Below are 18,898 nucleotides of genomic sequence, written 5' to 3'. Positions count from 1 at the left end.
AATATAAGTATTTTTGCATATAAATATAGTATCTAGTATTTTTAGTTTTTTAGTATCTAGTAACATAGTTTCTTAGACTGATACCTTTTTCTGGGGAACGGGTCATTCTGGGTTTTTGGTTTCTGGGGAATGGGTCATTCGGGTTTTTTTTTTCTGGGGAATGGGTCATTCTGGGGATTTCTTTTCGGGGAAATGGTGCATTCTGGGGAATATAATTTTGGAGAATTGGTCGTTCTGGGAAATGGAATTCTGGGAAATACCATTCTGGGGAACTGATTCTGGGGATTGGTATTCTGGGCATTGACATACAACCGTAACTAGAGTGTGGCTTGAGGGGCTTACCTAGACCAAAGTAGCCTAGTTTTTCCATATCAAACTAAATCTTGACTTTTAAAAGAATTATTCAGTATACTCTTCTCGGATTTTTAAAATAGTCAGTAAGATCAGTTCGATTATATTTTTTATTATTTCTGAAGAGCTTTTTTGCCCAATGACCATTCCTCTCGTATACACATTGTACAACGTATACACTGTCATGTCTTATCAGTACCCAAAAAACCTCATTTTAACACTGATTAATAATTTTTCACATTGCTCATCGCTTTAAGCTTGAACTGTGTGATCGCTATGTAACGTCAGTCTACCCACCGACGAATCATGTGCTCTCTTAAGCTACTGAAAAGATAACAGACCCACTACCACATCATTAAGGAAGCGCCCAAGAACGTATTTAAGATGTGCGTTTTTTAAAGTCAGTCAGTCAAACGCTTAAACGTGAAGGAAGCACCTGTTGAACTAGTTGTAAAATGATTGGACTGTATATCGCACTCGGGGTGTTGGCCATTTGTGCTTACTTCAAATGGTCGTGTAGTTATTGGCGTCGAGTTGGTAAAATTGATGGGCCAGTACCGTTGCCTATTTTTGGAAATGGATTGGAGCAAATCACTGGAGCTAAACATTTCACCGAAATTTTTGAAGCAATTTATCGGTAAGATTGTTTGAAGTCAGAATATTTTTCATCTATAACTTCTTTCGAACCCTCTACTTACAGAACATATCCAACGGCATCTTGGGTTGGAATATACGAGCTCTTTAATCAGCCCGCCGTAGTGGTGCGGGACTTGGAGCTCGTGAAAGAAATTTTAGTGGGAAGCTTCCAGCAATTTAACAAAAACAATTTCGAAGTGAATGATTCCATAGACCCTCTGTTGGCTTTGAATCCATTCACCCAATCTGGTGATCTGTGGAAAGAAAGACGTGCTGAAGTGGTGCCGGTATTCTCTCAAACAAAGATTCGATCTTGCTTCCCAATAATCAACAACGTCGCTGAAAACTTTTTGGATTACATCACAAAAACACGCGAGAAAAGACCAGACTTTGAAGCAAAAGATGTATGTATTTCGAATTAATATTTACTCGTAATTATAATTAATATAAAAATGTTGCAGGTTTGCGCCCGGTTCACGATTGATTCCGTTGCCAGCTGTGTATTCGGCGTTGATGCTGAATCGTTCACCAATCCGAATTCTGAATTTCGCCGGGTGGGCCTCGAGTTGTTTCATCCGAACTCATTTCTGACAACGGTGCGCACGTTGTTAACGTTGTTTGCTCCAAAATTGGCGTCCCTGCTGCGATTACCGTGAGTCTATTTTCGCTGATTAGTGTTGTTGCTTGATTGAGCCTCCATTATTCAATTGATAAGATGCAACTCTGTGTTCATAGCACCGACAAACAAGTTCTTTATTCACAATAATTGACCAAATAGAAAACCACCAAATTATCTCGTATTATTTCATATGGTGTCACAAAATATGTATTTTAGATTGACCATAATTGGGAATTGCTATTTTAAGAACATGACCGGTACGTTTTTGTCAAGTCATCGTTACAAGTGCAGAATATTATTTGCAATCAGATAAGTGATCTGTTGTGATAATCTTTGTATACAATTATGTAGAATTTGAATAGCAGAGGGCTCTATTTAACATAATTCAAAATATTGATAACAAATCCTTTTTTTCAACAGTTTTGTTCCTCGGCATGTGGATCGCTGGTTCCGCAAATTAGTAAACGAAATTATCCGACAACGTAAACAGGGGGAAGTGAAACGCCAAGATCTTTTCCAAGCCATGTATGATTTATTAACCCAGAATGGAACAACCGATTTGAAAGGCGATGAAATCACCGGCCACTCGGTGACATTCCTTACCGAAGGATTCGGAACGTCCAGCACATTGATGAGTTACTTTCTTTACGAACTCGCATCCAATCAGCACATCCAGGATCGTGTGTTGAACGAACTCGATGCCGTCTTGAAACAATACGACGGGAAACTCACCGATGAAGCCATTAACAAATTGGTCTACATGGAACAAGCGATGCTTGAAACATTGCGGCTGCACTGTCCGGTATTTACCATGACGAAAGTTTGCACTGAAGATTATGAATTACCTTCCCAATATTCGAACGGCCGTGGCAAGCGGATTACGCTGAAGAAAGGAATGTCGGCCATAATCCCTATACATGCCATTCATCTAGACCCAGAGAACTTTCCCGATCCGTATCGATTCGAACCGGACCGGTTTTCGGATGAGAATCGTAAAGAACGCCACCGGTACGCATTTCTGGGATTTGGTGAGGGTCCGAGGATTTGTCTGGGCATGAAGTTTGGGTTGACTCAGAGTAAAATCGGTATTGCCACCCTGCTCAGTAAGTACCGAGTAATGCAATCAGACAAACAAGAGTTACCACTGGAAATAGCCAGGCAGTCGTACCTACTTGCACCAAAGAACGGAATATGGGTCAAATTTAACAACAGAAACTCTAAATAAACTTGGGATTGTTTAATAAAAGAGTTTTTGAGAATATGCCAAACCATAAAACAATCAGTGCAAATATTTATTTACTCCGAAACTCACTAGGGTATCTGCTTATTTGTTATTAAAACGCTCCTAAAAGAAAATAAAAAACCGTTATGATTTCTATTCTATGCCAGAATTCTGACGAAAAAGAAACTCAATCTTTTGTTTTTAGATGTGATTTAAACGGCTGTATGAGCTAAAAACCCAGAAACAATAGCAGGTATCTTTTGTTGGTTTAATCGATTGAAGGGAAAATTATTATCACTTCTAATTTTTCATTCAATCGATGATGAACAATTCACCGTACCATTTTTTACATCGTTTCCTGATTCGGTGTTCTTAACGTGACTTTATGGATATTTTGCGGGAAAAGTAGGAGCTTCAAACTAACTTTCGTCATCCCTTGGGAGGCTGCTACTTTTACGCATCGTTGGCTGTTGTGTAGACTATTCAGTCCAATATCGTCGCGGTCTGCAGATTTTTTCCTTTCCTACCTGGGCATTCATGTCACCGATAACGGTTTTCACGTCTCGTAGTAGATTTGAAGAACGAACGTCTAATCAGGCATGATGGATTGCTGCCAAAATAATTAAACCGGTTTTCAAAATGCAGAGACTTCCATACTTGGCAATTTTCTTGATAACGTTATCAGCAATGTTCACAGACAGTTGTTATCAAATTTTAGCTTGTCATCGTTAATCACGCTAAAAAAATAATCTCGGCTCAACCGTCTCGCTATCAATGTTTACGAAGGTTCGCAAAAGTATCATGCACTTAATTTTAGTAGTATTTAATTTCAGCTGTGTGTATGTAGATCATCTAGAGAGAGAAAAGATATATTAGTTACCAGATAAAGATTGTCGCTGTCGTCGCTGTCCGGAACATCTTTTGCTGGCGAGGATAGGGGATCTAAATGTCAATGAAGGAAAAATACATACGATTTGACAGCAGAACAAAGGGAACCGAAGCGACAATCTTTATCTGGTAACTAAAATATCTTTTAGTGAGAGCGTAAATTTTCTAACAACTGAGTGAAACAGCATCTTCAAGGCCAGAAATTTTTAAAGTTTTAGGAATTCCTCTCGTAACGCGACTTCAAATTCATATAGTTTTAGACACAATTGCAAGAGTGACAACACTGATGAGTGATCGACAACCTTTTGCGATCAAATGTATTTCATTGACCGAAGGTCCGGTTGGGCGTGTTCTTATACCGTATTAGTGATGATGATACTTTTTACCATCTATTGTAGTAAGGCCCTTTCCAGTAGCACTGGTCATACCTGACAAAAGATTTGATCATGCTTACATTATTGTGAATAGAGAATCTACTTCCAGAAGAAATTTCGTATTGCGCATTGCAAGAAAAATTTGGAATCCTGGAAAATTCAAAGCGCCTTCAATGAATATTTTCCGGGCTAATAATCAAAGACAGCTAATGCAAAATTTTCGACGTTTTATTTATATTTATGACATTTCTATATTTAATTCAATCTGAAGAAAAATAAGGACAAGGACTATGCCCAAGAGTCTCAACAACCCCTCCCTTAGCCACTGTGAGCTGTGGAATTTGCCTAGGATGTGGTGGGGATGTAGGGGCCCTCCTTAGCCGTGCGGTAAGACGCGCGGCTACAAAGCATGACCACCCGCATAATTACAAACTGTACATGGATATTTTCCCGTGCGGTCGACAACAGTATCCTTTACTGTTGACAACTGTAAATGAACAATCTCATATAAAGTTTTAACAGTTTGTGGTACGGTTATTTGACAAATAACAATATGTTGAATGGGTTGTTAAGTTATGTCACCATAAAAAATCGTCTGTTTTCGCGTGCAAAATTTTCGCTCAACAGTATGATAAAATGTTGACATATAATGCAGGAAATAAAGAACATTTTAGAGACAGCATGTTATATGTTGACATTTAGTGATGATGTCGAGCAGTTATGGTTGAATCGATCGAAAAGTATTCGATAACCGCAACGTAAACTGTGAAGCTATATCTTACATCGTAATAATGATTCTGACCATATAACATGTTGTTTTTTATTATGCGGGCATGCTGAGGGTGGCTGGGTTCGATTCCGGGTGCAGGTCTAGGCAATTTTCGGATTGGAAATTGTCTCGTCTTCCCTGGGCATAAAAGTATCGTCGTGCTAGCCTCATGATATACAAATGCAAAAATGGTAACATGGCTTAGAAACCTCGCAGTTAATAACTGTGGAAGTGCTTAATGAACACTAAGCTGCGAGGCGGCTCTGTCCCAGTGTGGGGATGTAATGCCAATAAGAAGAAGAAGAAGAAGAAGTGGTGGGGTCTTGACAGCGGGTTCTGGTAAAAGCTGCATGTATCAACAGCAGGACCTACCAGAGCGATCGTTTGCCGCTCAAAGCACACTGACCCAAATCATGGTGGAGTCTTAACAGACCCGTCACGACGGCCTCCAGGCAAGACAAGAAGTATACCCAGACTCAATAAGCCACCGATAACATCAATCATTACCAAAAAATGAGTGTTTTAGGACGTGAAAGTGCATAACATGATAGATATTTCTTCGATTAACTGGCTTTAGTTCTGAGCCACTACATATTAGGAAGCAGTCCTTCATTTCGGGTTTATTGACATGAAAAGGGTGCTGAGTTGATGATGAGTCCTTCCATCATATATAAGTTAACGAACAGGACACACGGACTCCAACACCCTTTCCCACGGGACGAAGCTGCAGACGTTAGCACCCAGACAGCTGACGCAGCACGGACAGCAACGACGACCAACGGACTTCGGACCCCGATCACCTGATCTGGGCCACAGGGCAAATTGCTGAGTAGGTTAGATAGGTTTCTTCAAATTGAATAGAGAAAAATAAAGTTAGTCTTGTCGTAACCTTTTTTAAAAACGGTCTTTCATTGAGAAAGCCCTTAATTGGCGCAGTCGTGCGGATTTTCTTTACGCTAAGTTCCGGTAGTGTTTGCCATCGGCGAGTGAATATCGCGGATTTGTGGACAAGTGTTTAGAAAATTCGGGAACCGAATCCCAAAAGTAGAACTGTTTCGCGAGTGACCAAGTGTGTTTTCCGCCTTGTTGGCAACTGTGAACGGACATCATAGTTTTGTGGAACAACTGGATAACAAACGGAGCGGATCTGCAACTATCTTCCCTATCGGTCACCGGACAAGAAATCGAGTGAATATCGATTCAAAGGTGAGTGATCAATTTTCATTTCTAAAAATCTATTCTATCTTCTACTACCTACATTACCTCCGTAACCATAGTGCTTAATATTATAAATTTTATAGTGAAGTGAATCTATAGTGACAGTTTATTAAAATCATACAGTAACAAAATGCCAGAAACTAGGTATCAACGATTGAATCAAATTAGTGAAGAAAGTGAAGATTTCGAAACGGGTGCAAACCGCTGGTCCATCCCGCAACGAACAAATTGCACACTTAGAGCAAGAGATGGCACGCATCTCTGCTCAATTAAACAGGCTGTGTGTGAACACACCAGCATCAAATAATGTTAGGGTGCTCTCGGTCGAAGAGGAAGTGCATAAGAGCCTCCAAGTACCAGCCTCACTAAGAGACCTTGTGCCGTTCGAGGGAACCCCTTAACTTGCATCAGTTCATTAAATCCGTTGAGCGCATCATGCCGATCATGGAAACAGTTCGTAACACCCCACCATCCGAAGTGTCGCTCCAAGCCATTCCTTCTAAAATTATTGGCGAAGCCGATACTATGTTAGAACTATATGGAACTGAGCTAGACTGGGATGAAATTAAAAACAATTTAATTTCACACTATAGTGATAAACGTGACGAAGTTTCGCTCACCCGAGACCTGTTCAAGTTATATCAAACAGGAAACGTGCAAGACTTTTACGAAAAAGTTACGCACCTGATATCACTTCTCATTAATCATCTGATGATTAACGAGAGAGATGCCCATGTTAAAAAAGCAAAGCAACAATATTACCAAGAAATAGGACTAAAGGTATTTGTCGCCGGACTACGAGCACCTCTTGGACCTATTATTAGGGCACAGCAGCCCAAAACCTTGAAAGATGCGATGAGATATTGCTTAGAAGAAAGCAATTACTCATACGTTCAAAATTTTCCAAAACCGCAATCAGAAAATGCACACCATACCGGTACCATACCAAAAACATTTCAATCACAATACAAACCTAATCTCAAACCACCCATGCATCCAGCTTTTCGAGCACAACCCAACTCTGATCAACATTCAAGTAACCCAAAACCATTTTTCTCAACAAATAATTCGCCTAATCATTCTCATTACCCAAGAATGTTTCCGCAAAGACCCCCATATTTAAACGCATCCAATAAAGCTAACCCACCTTCATCAAAACCCAACACATTTGCACATATCAGGAATCCAAATCAAAACTTCCCGAACAGAGCCAGATCAGACGGCTTCCGTCCAAACTTTAACATAGAAGAAAGTGCACCGGGCCATTACAACGAGCAATTTTGTTTTGACTACAGCAGTTATGATTATGATGCATCTGCGTCATATGATACAAACCAAACATACACGCTTCATCCCGACGAAGCGTCCGAACAGCAACAGCAGACATCTGATAACCTTGAAGATGAGTTAAATTTTCATCTGGTCGAGGAATCAATGATGAAAAGGTGAACAACTTTTTGCCCTTTATTCAAATTTTTACCAATAAAGGACCATTAAAATTTCTGGTTGACACTGGAGCGAACCGTAACTATATTAGTACTAAGCATGTGAACTGGGATAAATGTAGAGAAACGCAACCAATAAAAATTAAAAACATTAGAGGAAATCATATCGCTCATAAATATGTGGAATTTAACCCTTTTGAGCAAATAGAGGGTACATCGAAACAAAAATTTATAGTTTTTGACTTTCATGAATTTTTTGACGGTCTCATCGGATATGAGACATTACGGTCATTGAAGGCTAATATTCTCACAGCCGAAAACCAGCTTCAATTCTCTACAGGTAAAGTTGATATGCATAGAAAGTACCCCGATTCTACTACGATAAATTTAAACTCTTATGAAACAAAAGTTGTCAATCTACCAACTGCCGAAAAGGATGGTGAGTTTTATTTTGAAAAAGATATTCCGCTTTCACCTCAAATTATTATTCATACTGGCATTTACACTTGCAAGGACAACCGTGTTCATGTAACTGTAACAAATATCTCTAACGAACCAACCAAAATTTTGATCAGCAACCCATTAGCAGTAGAACTGAATAATTTCTACGCAAATGACCCAATCCATGAAGAAGCTGCTCCTTCATTCCCAAGACAATTTATTTTCGATCAGTTGAGACTTGACCACCTTAACAGAGAGGAGAAAATAAACTTGTTAAAGGTAATCGCTGACTATGAAAACATTTTTATGTTGAGGTCAACAACTTACTTTTACAAATGCTATCAAGCATAAAATTGTCACAAAGGACGATGTGCCTATCCACACGAAATCGTACCGCTATCCATTCTGTCATAGAGAGGAAGTGCAGCGGCAGATTTCCAAAATGCTGGATCAAAACATAATTAGACACTCCAACAGTCCATGGACTTCACCTGTTGGACGCATCTGGACAGAAGAAATGGCGACTTGTCATAGATTATCGTAAATTGAACGATAAAACTATTGACGAACGCTACCCCATTCCAAACATCACAGATGTTTTGGACAAATTGGGAAGATCCATGTATTTCACCACTCTTGATCTAGCTTCTGGTTTTCACCAGATAGAGATTGAAAAAGGTGACATTAAAAAACCGCTTTTAGTGTCGAGAACGGACACTACGAGTTCTTGAGAATGCCATTTGGACTCAAGAATGCGCCCTCGACGTTTCAACGCGTCATGGACAACGTGTTGAGAGAACACATTGGCATAAGATGTCTTGTCTATATGGACGACATCATTGTGTTTTCCACCAGTCTTAAGGAACACCTGGATAATCTAAGGAAAATATTTGATACCTTAAGAAAATACAATATGAAAATACAACTCGACAAAAGCGAATTTCTTCACAGTGAAGTAGCTTTTCTCGGTCATATTGTTACGAGAGATGGTGTAAAACCAAACCCGGATAAAGTTGACATTATCCAAAATTGGCCAATTCCAAAGAATGAAAAGGAACTCAGAGGATTCCTTGGACTTCTAGGTTACTATCGGAAATTTATTCGAGATTTCGCGAAAGTAGCTAAGCCCCTAACACAAACCCTAAGGAAAGGAGAAAAGGTCGAACACACGAAGGATTTTATTGAAGCATTCGAACGCTGTAGGAATATTATAACCTCCAGCAATATACTTCAATATCCTGATCTGGAAAAGCCTTTCATCCTGACAACTGACGCCCAACTACGCAGTTGGCGCCGTTTTATCACAAGGCACAATAGGCAGTGATAAACCTATTGCCTTTGCATCAAGAACTCTTAATCGATCAGAGGAAAACTACTCTGCTATCGAAAAGGAGCTCTTAGCTATTGTATGGGCATGCAAATATTTTAGACGGTACCTTTATGGACAGAAGTTTACTGTTTATACGGACCATAAACCGTTAACTTATGGACTGAATCTGAAAGATTCAAACCATAGGCTTATTCACTGGCGCCTACGATTAGAAGAATTTAACTTCGATATCGTATACAAACCAGGAAAACAAAATGTTGTAGCAGATAGTCTCTCTAGGGTCAGAGAACTAAATGCTAATGATGTAGACGAACCCTCTAACAGCGAATCTATCGAAGATGACGATTCCGAATCATCGGTACATTCCGCAGATACAGACGACTCCGTCTACATACCATGCACCGAACAACCCCTGAACAGGTTCAGCAATCAAATTATCTTACGAATCGGAAACAACGAAGAAGAAACGTACGAAGAAATATTCCCTCGGATATTTCGACGTACAATTACGAAAATAACATTCGGTGTTCCATATCTGATTAAACTATTTAAACAATATATGGATGTAAAGAGATCCAATTGTATATTTTGCCCGGAGAACGTCATTCCAACACTTCAAATAGTGTACAAAAACTATTTCAGTCGAGGAAAACCGTTCAAGATCCATATTAGCCAGAAACTCCTCACTGATTTGAAAACACCAGAGGACCAAAACCTTATATTAGACCAAACGCATACTAATGGACATCGTGGAATCTGGGAAAATTATCAGCAGATTGCAAAACGCTATTTTTTCCCCGCGATGAAAGTTAAAATTCGGCAGTTTATTCGGCTTTGTCGAATTTGTAATAAAAATAAGTACGAAAGACACCCGTACAAAATAAAGCTAGGATCAACACCTAATCCTAAACAGCCGTTAGAAATAGTTCATCTAGATATTTTTATAAAGAACCCTAATATATTTCTTTCCTTTATAGACAAATTCTCACGTTTTGGTACCATCATTCCGATAAAATCCCGTAACATCAACGATGTAAGGAACGGGTTAACAAAATACTTCTCTTTAATAGGTACTCCCAACTGTATTGTCTCCGATAACGAACCAGCTATGAGATCAATTGAAATGAGAACTCTCTTAGAAAACTTAGATATCCAAATTCATTTCACTCCTCCAAATCACAGCCTCAGCAATGGTATGGTCGAAAGGTTTCACTCGACATTAGGTGAAATCTATCGATGCCTTAAGCCAGAATATCCCGATTTAACTGATAAAGAATTGTTTCGGATAGCTTGTACAAATTATAATAACACTATACATTCGGCTACCAAATTAAAGCCAAAGGAAATTTTTTATGCCAGAAAAGATGGAGAAGAAAGGTCTCTAGATATCAATACAATTTTACAAAATAGGAATAACTTATTTCAAGAGGTCTTAAATCAATCGAAGGCTACGCAAAGGAAGAACTTGGAGCATCATAATAAAGACAGAGAAGAACCACCAGCCCTACCGTTGGATGATACAGTGTACAATAAAGTACAAGGTATCAGGAATAAAGGGAGGAAAGATATCACTCGGTCACAGTCGTCCAAGATAATGGAAGAACATTTATGGACAATTCTGATCGAGAAATTCACAAAGATAATATTCGGAGAAAATGAATCCACCACAAAATTCTTTTCATTTACAAATTTCAGATGTGGATTCACCTAACTACCCTGACTTGCCTGACAATTGCCATGACGACATCACAGACTATACAAGTTTACGACTTAAACAGAAACCCTGGACTATTAGCGATACAATCTGGCAACACACTCATAAAAACTGGACAGCATCGCATATATCACGCTATTGACCTAACCAAGTACAAACCCCTTTTGGATAACATCGAACTCGCTGTCGATGGACTTAAAATTTTCACTGATTTTGAAGACTTGACATCTATATTGAGAACAAAGCTAGAAGAAGTCAATGTTTCCTATAAAAAGCTAATCCCGATAAACCACAGTCGACAGAGACGAGGAGCTTTTAACTTTCTAGGATCAGCCATAAAAGTCATAACAGGAAATTTAGATGAAAATGATTTGAATCAGATTAACGATGATATCAGAGATTTAAAGGACAGGAACCAAGATTTAGTAAGGCAGAATAATATTCAAGTAAAACTTAATAGACATTTAGAAAACCGTATCAACAAAATTATAGACTCAGTAAATAAGGAACAGCAGATTATTAAAAAACAGATAATAACAGCTAGACAATCATTAATTAATAACAAGTTGATAAACCAGAATTTTACCGCAATTAGACAAGCTTTCAAAATTTCCTATCACCTAGATCTTTTGCAAAAACACCTAGATTCTTTTTTCGAAGTCATCTAGTTGGCAAAAATCCATGTTATTTCTAAGAACTTTTTAGAATCAGAAGAAACTAAATTTATTGTAGACAGATTAGAAGAACAGAACTTAACCATTTTGAACCCTGATCAGGTCTACGATTATCTCGACATCCGTGCTATCTTCAAAGGTCCGATTCTCTACTTCATAATCGGAGTCCCTCAAATCTCATCCCTATATTTCAACAATCTACTATTGGAACCACTCCCTATCAACGGTCGAGTTATTAAGCTACCCTGGAATCATGCAATAATTCACGAGAACCAGACTTATTTCATCAAAGATGGTTGTGAAACCACCGGAGAATTCACCATATGCGAAGAAGATAAACTCGAAGACATCTCCGACGACGAATGTTTTTCAAAAGTCATCCGAGGATTTCACGGAAGATGCGTCTTCACTAATTACACGATTTTTACCCACGCTACGAGACTGACAGATAATCATGTCTTAGTCAAAAATGCATCAGTCACGCTCAGATCTGACTGCCTGCAAAATAACAGAAAACTGTTAGGAACAACACTAATATTTTTCTCAAACTGTAGTATCGAATTAGATGGAAAAAAACTTCACCACCACCGGGTTTTCATCTGTACTACCAACTATAATACCGATGGATGGAGTAAAAATCGAGCAAGCAAACTTCGAAGCAACCATAGATCTCAAGGAGTTGAGAAAACTACACATCGAGAACCGAGTGGAACTTCAAATCATCAGAAATAGACATTCGCTCCAAACAACCACAAGTTTGGGGTTATTCTCCATTTGTATACTTTTAGGCATCTGCATCATCATCTACATTTGGTGCAAGAGGAAAACACTTTCAGACGAATCTAGCGTAACCATCAACATAGAGACGCCTAGCAACCCAGGAACGACAGATCGAATCGAAATTGTATCGGGACGATCCAATCTTGAGGGAGGAGTAGTTAACGAACAGGACACACGGACTCCAACACCCTTTCCCACGGGACGAAGCTGCAGACGTTAGCAGTAATGGAACACGACACCATGGATGCATCGTGAAGCACCCAGACAGCTGACGCAGCACGGACAGCAACGACGACCAACGGACTTCGGACCCCGATCACCTGATCTGGGCCACAGGGCAAATTGCTGAGTAGGTTAGATAGGTTTCTTCAAATTGAATAGAGAAAAATAAAGTTAGTCTTGTCGTAACCTTTTTTAAAAACGGTCTTTCATTGAGAAAGCCCTTAATTTATATAATAGCCCTGTTTGTCTGTCCGGTGACTAGCCAACCAGACGCAGCACGCGGCGAAATTATCACAAAAAATAAAATATCTGACACTTCAATTCTTTTTTACAATCAGATGCAGAAAACAAAACCAGTGACAACCTTGGACAACCAGACACAACATTTGATGAAAAAAAATCACAGACAACAGACGTTGAAAATTTTGATATTTTCAATGCAATCGTTCATATTGAAAAAAAAAACAGCCGCGGGCGCTACTGCGTCCACAAATAAACTAGTATTTATATAAGTAGGTACACGTGTAAACACGCTATGCAACTTATTGGGCTTTATGACAGTTAATTTGATATCATGTTCAATTTAACGCACACTATGTATGATTTCTTCTATGCGGAGATTGCCTTCTGCGCGTTATTTCCGCGGAACCATCCAAATTTTTCTTTTTCTCCGTAATACATAAAATAGTATGTCGTATCCCAAAGAAGTCCGCCGATGCGAGCGTTGCAAAAGTCGTCAATGAATAAACTAAAAGTATGGTTTTCTCAAACAAAATCAACACTCGAAACCTTACGTCGTCACCCATAGCAACCCTCGTTGCCATACCAAACTGCAGCAAGGTGATTGTGCAACATAACAATTCTAAACCGTACTAGATTGTAGGGTACATTGGTGACTTGAAATTCATGTAGAAGTAGTGTAATAATTTATATCTAGAGCGATGAAACCTTTTTGGATTGGATAACAGCTACTGAATACTACATCCTTCTCCTTCTGTACTCCATAAATCTTGAAATATGTGATTTTTTTTTATTTAAATTTCATTCCATTGGAATAGATAAAAAATCAGTGCGATACCAACTAATGGTTCCTTGACATCAAACACCGAGATTTATTAGATATAAAGATTTATTCAAACACGTTAACCTCCAAATCAGTTTCCAAATCGTCATCAAATCCAATATTCAATCAATACCCCATCAAAAAATTTTTTGTCAACGCTATGCTTAAGCTCAACCTTCAAAACTACGACACGCATCCAAAATCAAAATAAGGTTATATTTAAAACACAATTCATTTTTGTTTTTCTCTAGTTACTTATTTATGTCACAACTTCTAAATATGGTCTTAGATTCCAATATATTAATCCAATTCCAATTTCCAAACCAAATTCCATGCTCCCCACTTTAAAATAAGATCAATAAATAAAATGATCTTGTAATTCCCAACAGTAGATTCATTTTGCAAAAACATGGAATAAGTTTCTCACAAATCTCATATCTTAATTCACTCATTGACTCATTCATATAATCTCCCAATGATCTCCAATCTACAAGTTCAAATTTATAATCTGAACGAAAGATTAATAGCATATACAATATAGCGATTTTCAGGTTTGTATTCCAGTCTCTCTGAACTCAATATCCACTTGCTGCTTCCTATTACAGTCCCAAAATTCTATATGAATCCCTTTCAAATAATATAGATTTCAAATTAATTACTTTCAATGTTATGCAGATTTTTCACAGTTCACATTGTTATTATCTTCGAGCCGAAATGAGTTCATTTACTCTTTTTTTTTACTCTTTTTTTTAAGATTCAAAATCTTACACACTCCAGAAAATGTTTCTATCGCACGGCCCGCTCATCTGCTTACTACAGAAACTTTTGTTCTTCACCTCGGAGACCTGCTCGCTCCGGAATCATTTTTATTAAGATAAATTGAACCATCAGAGTCCTGCTCGCTCCAGAAACTTTTTTTTTGTGCAAACCTCGGAGTCCTGTTCGCTCCGGAAACTTTTTTTTTTTTAAGCCTCGGAGACCTGCTTGCTGCGGAATATATATTGTTTTCAAGTATAAAATGGAAAACAAAAAAAATCATACTTACTAATTACCAAATTTGCACTTCAATGAATGTGGTAAGCATCCATTTAAAGTGCACCTACCAACTGCGTCATGTCGTATCCCAAAGAAGTCCGCCGATGCGAGCGTTGATGTAGTATTCTCTTAAAGATCATGAAACTTTTACATAATAAAACTCGTTGTCGTATCCCAAAGAAGTCCACCGATGCGAGCGTTGCAAAAGTCGTCAATAAACTAAAAGTATGGTTTTCTCAAACAAAATCAACACTCGAAACCTCACGTCGTCACCCATAGCAACCCTCGTTGCCATACCAAACTGCAGCAAGGTGATTGTGCAACATAACAATTCTAAACCGTACTAGATTGTAGGGTACATTGGTGACTTGAAATTCATGTAGAAGTAGTGTAATAATTTACACAGCTACTGAATACTACATAGTACAATCTTGCTCTCGTTTCCCAGATTGACCCAATAGATTAGATGGTGAGAAGAGCCCGTCCTTTATCCACGAAATGTTGACAATAATAAGTTGGCAATCCTACTCTTTGTGGTAGAGCCTAGTTGATAACTATTGAATTTGACAACGTTGACAGTTGTTCTGTTTATTATTCTTATTAAATGCGGAAATTTATTGTGTACCAATCCCCTAATCCCTGTGTAATTGCGATTGTTCTGGTCAATCACTTAGTAGCCACTTAGAAAATGTATGGTCATCATCCCCATTTAAATCCGGAAATTCATTATTAACTAATCTGCTTATTGAACGTTTCTCTCTTTTCCTAGGTTATAGATTCAATAGCGATCGCAAATAATTCTATGCGAGATAACTTCCTATGAGGTTATTCGCAAATTGGCCGATACAAATATTAAATTTATTTAAAAAAAAAATTGTTTGGTATTTGGTATTTATCGGTTGCTCAGCACACGATATCCAACTGTAATCGTCGGAATTATAAATTTAAGACATCAACTGCGTTTCACGATAGAGTAGTACATTCGAATTTTGGTGCGTGTATCAATCCAATCTGGTTGGGTCTCCAAATATTTCGAAAACTCTCGAAGGTAGCCATTCTGACTAGTGCTTCCATCCCAATTTTGCAATCTGATGATATCAGACTGTCAAGATATTGAAATCTTTTGATCGTTCAGCTACTTCAAAGTTTGAGGGGCTGTTCTCGATGACACTCAACAACATGGTCCTGCTGCCGTTGATGGCACGACGTCTCAAATAAGCATATGGTCAGCTCGTTGGACCCACCTCGCAGAAAAGAGCGTTGCAGTACTAATATAGCGTTTCGTGATCATTAGCCAAATGGGAGTCGTCTAGGTGTTTCACAAAAATGAACTGTCAAACACACATCAATCACACGGTCAATCGTACCTAGCAAGATCTTATATCGATTACTATGAGAAGTAACAGTGGAGATGAAATGCGTCCTTGCATAAGCGACTGTTTGAATGGAGTCGGTGAAGCTACGACTCTATCTAAAAATCGCTTGCATCAATGGGCGCCACATAGATTTTCGTGATTCAGACAATAGAAATCCCTTTCGTTGTCAATGAATATTTAGCAATTAAACGGACACTTTCACCTGTTTGACCTGCCTCAGAATGATGCCGATCGGATGTTGCATAATAGTTGCTTCAACATTCGCACAGACAGCATAGGGTCAGCCCTGAACACCTCTCCCGAAAGCCGATCGACTTTGGGGGCCTCTTTAGACTTCATGCGTCGGATGGCTGCTTATTGAAGAACACTGGTTGAGACTTGAAGAAGCTGTTCAAAGTGCTCGAACCAACATTTCAGCTTTCCAAGTCAGTGAGTAACGAGGCAATAATCTCTGGATGCTGAGCCATCCTTTCTTCATCGGTCAGGAAGTCCACCTATGCCCGACTGTCCTGTCTGCAGCAGCGCCCGACTCCCACTTACATATAAACATACCGTTGACGGGACTCGTAATTTACTCCTCTGGTTCTTCCCGTTTCTCAGTCTTCGCTACTCTACGCTCCTAATTCTTCCGCCGCGTAACATATGTAATCCATTCTTTTCGTTTAATGCGCAGCTCACCCAAGTTGTTCTCGCCGGTTTCGATAAAAGCATTCTTCGCCGCCCACTTCTCTTCTATACTGCTACCTTCCAGAACATGCACTATCCGAGTTTCAAGTTCTTCAACGAACAATATCTTTACAGTTTGATCTTCTAGTCGGTCTATGTTGATTCGTTGCCCGAGCCTCTCCTCCAGCCGCTTTATCCGAGCAATGCGTTGTCGGATCTCGTCAATTAGAAGATGATAGTCAAACGCGATGCTACATCTGCGTTAATTACGGATTCAGGAAGGCACCGTCTCCGTTTTCAGCTGATTCTTTTCTAGAGAATCCAAATACTAGTCCTGCCCACTACTAGGTTTTCCAATCCGCCAAATTCACAATTCAGCCATCTTGGATTTTAGTATGGCAGAGCCAGCGAGTTTGTTTGCACTGGAAATGATTTTTCCACGCTCGCCTTCTTCTCTTCCATGAATTTGGCAGATTCCTGAGAAGTAGATCAAAAGCTGCTGGCGGGAGAAGCGGGTGCGGTTAGTTAGTGCGGTTAGTCTGATTGGAGCAAAGACAAATTGGTGTATGCCAGAGGAAGACGCGACATGTCAGTCACTCACCGATCCAACTGATAAGTTTAAACATTGACTCGACCACTTAGAACAACTTCTTCAAGTCCTGACGACTTATCCTAATTCAGATAAATGGGAAAGGTTGACAATTCTCTGACGGGAGCCGGCAGGATTCCGGCCCGGATGATCATGTGAGAATCATACTGTCATGCTTCGCATTATCCTGGAGCAGGTCATTGAATTTCAAGAATCCCTCCATTTGGTACTGATTAGCCACGGAGAAGCCTTCGATCGTCTGAATCACAAAAAAAACTGTGGGCGTCCCAAAGAGGTCTAGACAGAGTCCTGTGCAATGGAGTCGCTGAAGTGTTGTTGCTCATCGTAATCGACGAAATCAAGGGCCGCTCTAGCAGCCCACCACCAAAGAGCAATCGAACGACATCGACTCAGAAGATAATACTGCTCTACCAACGCAACAGCGCTCTACCATGTAAAGTAAACTGAATGACCTGTCCGTACACTCCCACTCATCAACGTCAGCAAGACCAAATTGCTGTATATGAACAACTCCAACTCCACGGCAGCCGGACAAACAGTGGAGAAGGTCGAAAACCAAAGCCAGCCATCGTCAGGTGGTGGACCAAGCTCAACATAGAACATGGAGATCCAATCGGCCCAGACAATGCACCAAACCTCGAATTCTCAAGCTAACGTGAAATCTGTGATGTTATACGCCAGTGAGACGTATTAGCAGAGTTCATGTAGATTTGCAAGTATGCATCAGCCGATGTCTACGTTTTACAGCTCGGGCCTGGTAGCCTCACAACTGGATACCGAATGCTGAGCCCCATCGACAATGCCATCGAAATCCAATATCAACATTAGCTCCACAGTGTGAATGGACGTAGGCCGGCCTCACACCACGTAAGAGCGCAAACGAAATCTGCAAGCAAGCGCTTGACAGGAATCTGGCAGGATATCGCAACAGACGCAGACCTGAGATATCCTGGCGACGAAAACCTAACAGAGAAATAAACGAAGTCGTTAGGAATCAGACTTGGGCCCAAGTCAAGGATGGAGAGAGAAGAAACCCATTCCCAGTGTCGTATAGCCTATGTACCAATGTAACAATACAAAAGATATTTTAGTTACTAGATAAAGATTGTCGCTTCGGTTCCCTTTGTTCTGCTGTCCGAAACATGTGTGGTACATACCTGTCAAATCGTATGGATTTTCCTTCTTTGACATTTAGCTCCCCTATCCTCGCCAGCAAAAGATGTTCCGGACAGCGACGACAGCGACAATCTTTATCTAGTAACTAAAATATCTTTTAACAAAACCCATCACTATGTTTACAAGTTAATAGAGTTTATTTTTTAACTTGTTTGGAAGAATGTTATATCTACCCAACTAACAATTTTGATGCTAAAAGCTTCAACTTCTAGCCTTTGGCTGTATAATATTTGAATAAAAGCAGCCAATGCTGAATAAAAGAAAAGCCTCCGCGAATAATCCCTTAAAC

General features: G+C 39.5%; 1 protein-coding gene across 1 annotated transcript; it reads left to right on the top strand.

The window, feature by feature from the left end:
- The first annotated feature begins 346 nt into the window (after positions 1 to 346).
- Positions 347 to 2,869, top strand: LOC134208702 (probable cytochrome P450 308a1). Its single transcript, XM_062684520.1, has 5 exons — positions 347 to 437; positions 609 to 988; positions 1,052 to 1,391; positions 1,449 to 1,639; positions 2,027 to 2,869. The coding sequence occupies exons 2-5, from the start codon at positions 807 to 809 to the stop codon at positions 2,829 to 2,831; spliced, it is 1,518 nt and encodes a 505-aa protein (XP_062540504.1). The 5' UTR covers positions 347 to 437; positions 609 to 806; the 3' UTR covers positions 2,832 to 2,869.
- The last annotated feature ends 16,029 nt before the right edge of the window (positions 2,870 to 18,898 follow it).

Source organism: Armigeres subalbatus, chromosome 2, assembly GCF_024139115.2.
Source record: "Armigeres subalbatus isolate Guangzhou_Male chromosome 2, GZ_Asu_2, whole genome shotgun sequence".
NCBI lineage: Eukaryota > Metazoa > Arthropoda > Insecta > Diptera > Culicidae > Armigeres > Armigeres subalbatus.
The sequence above is the reverse complement of the archived record's forward strand: the minus strand, read 5'-3'. Positions and strand labels throughout refer to the sequence as shown.

What these genes read in the sequence shown, in the direction of transcription:
- LOC134208702 (XM_062684520.1), top strand. Translation starts at nt 807, where the DNA reads ATGATTGGACTGTATATCGCACTCGGGGTGTTGGCCATTTGTGCTTAC. An exon ending in ATTTTTGAAGCAATTTATCG is followed by an intron (nt 989 to 1,051) that starts GTAAGATTGTTT and finishes CTCTACTTACAG; the next exon opens with AACATATCCAACGGCATCTT. An exon ending in GCGTCCCTGCTGCGATTACC is followed by an intron (nt 1,640 to 2,026) that starts GTGAGTCTATTT and finishes TTTTTTCAACAG; the next exon opens with TTTTGTTCCTCGGCATGTGG.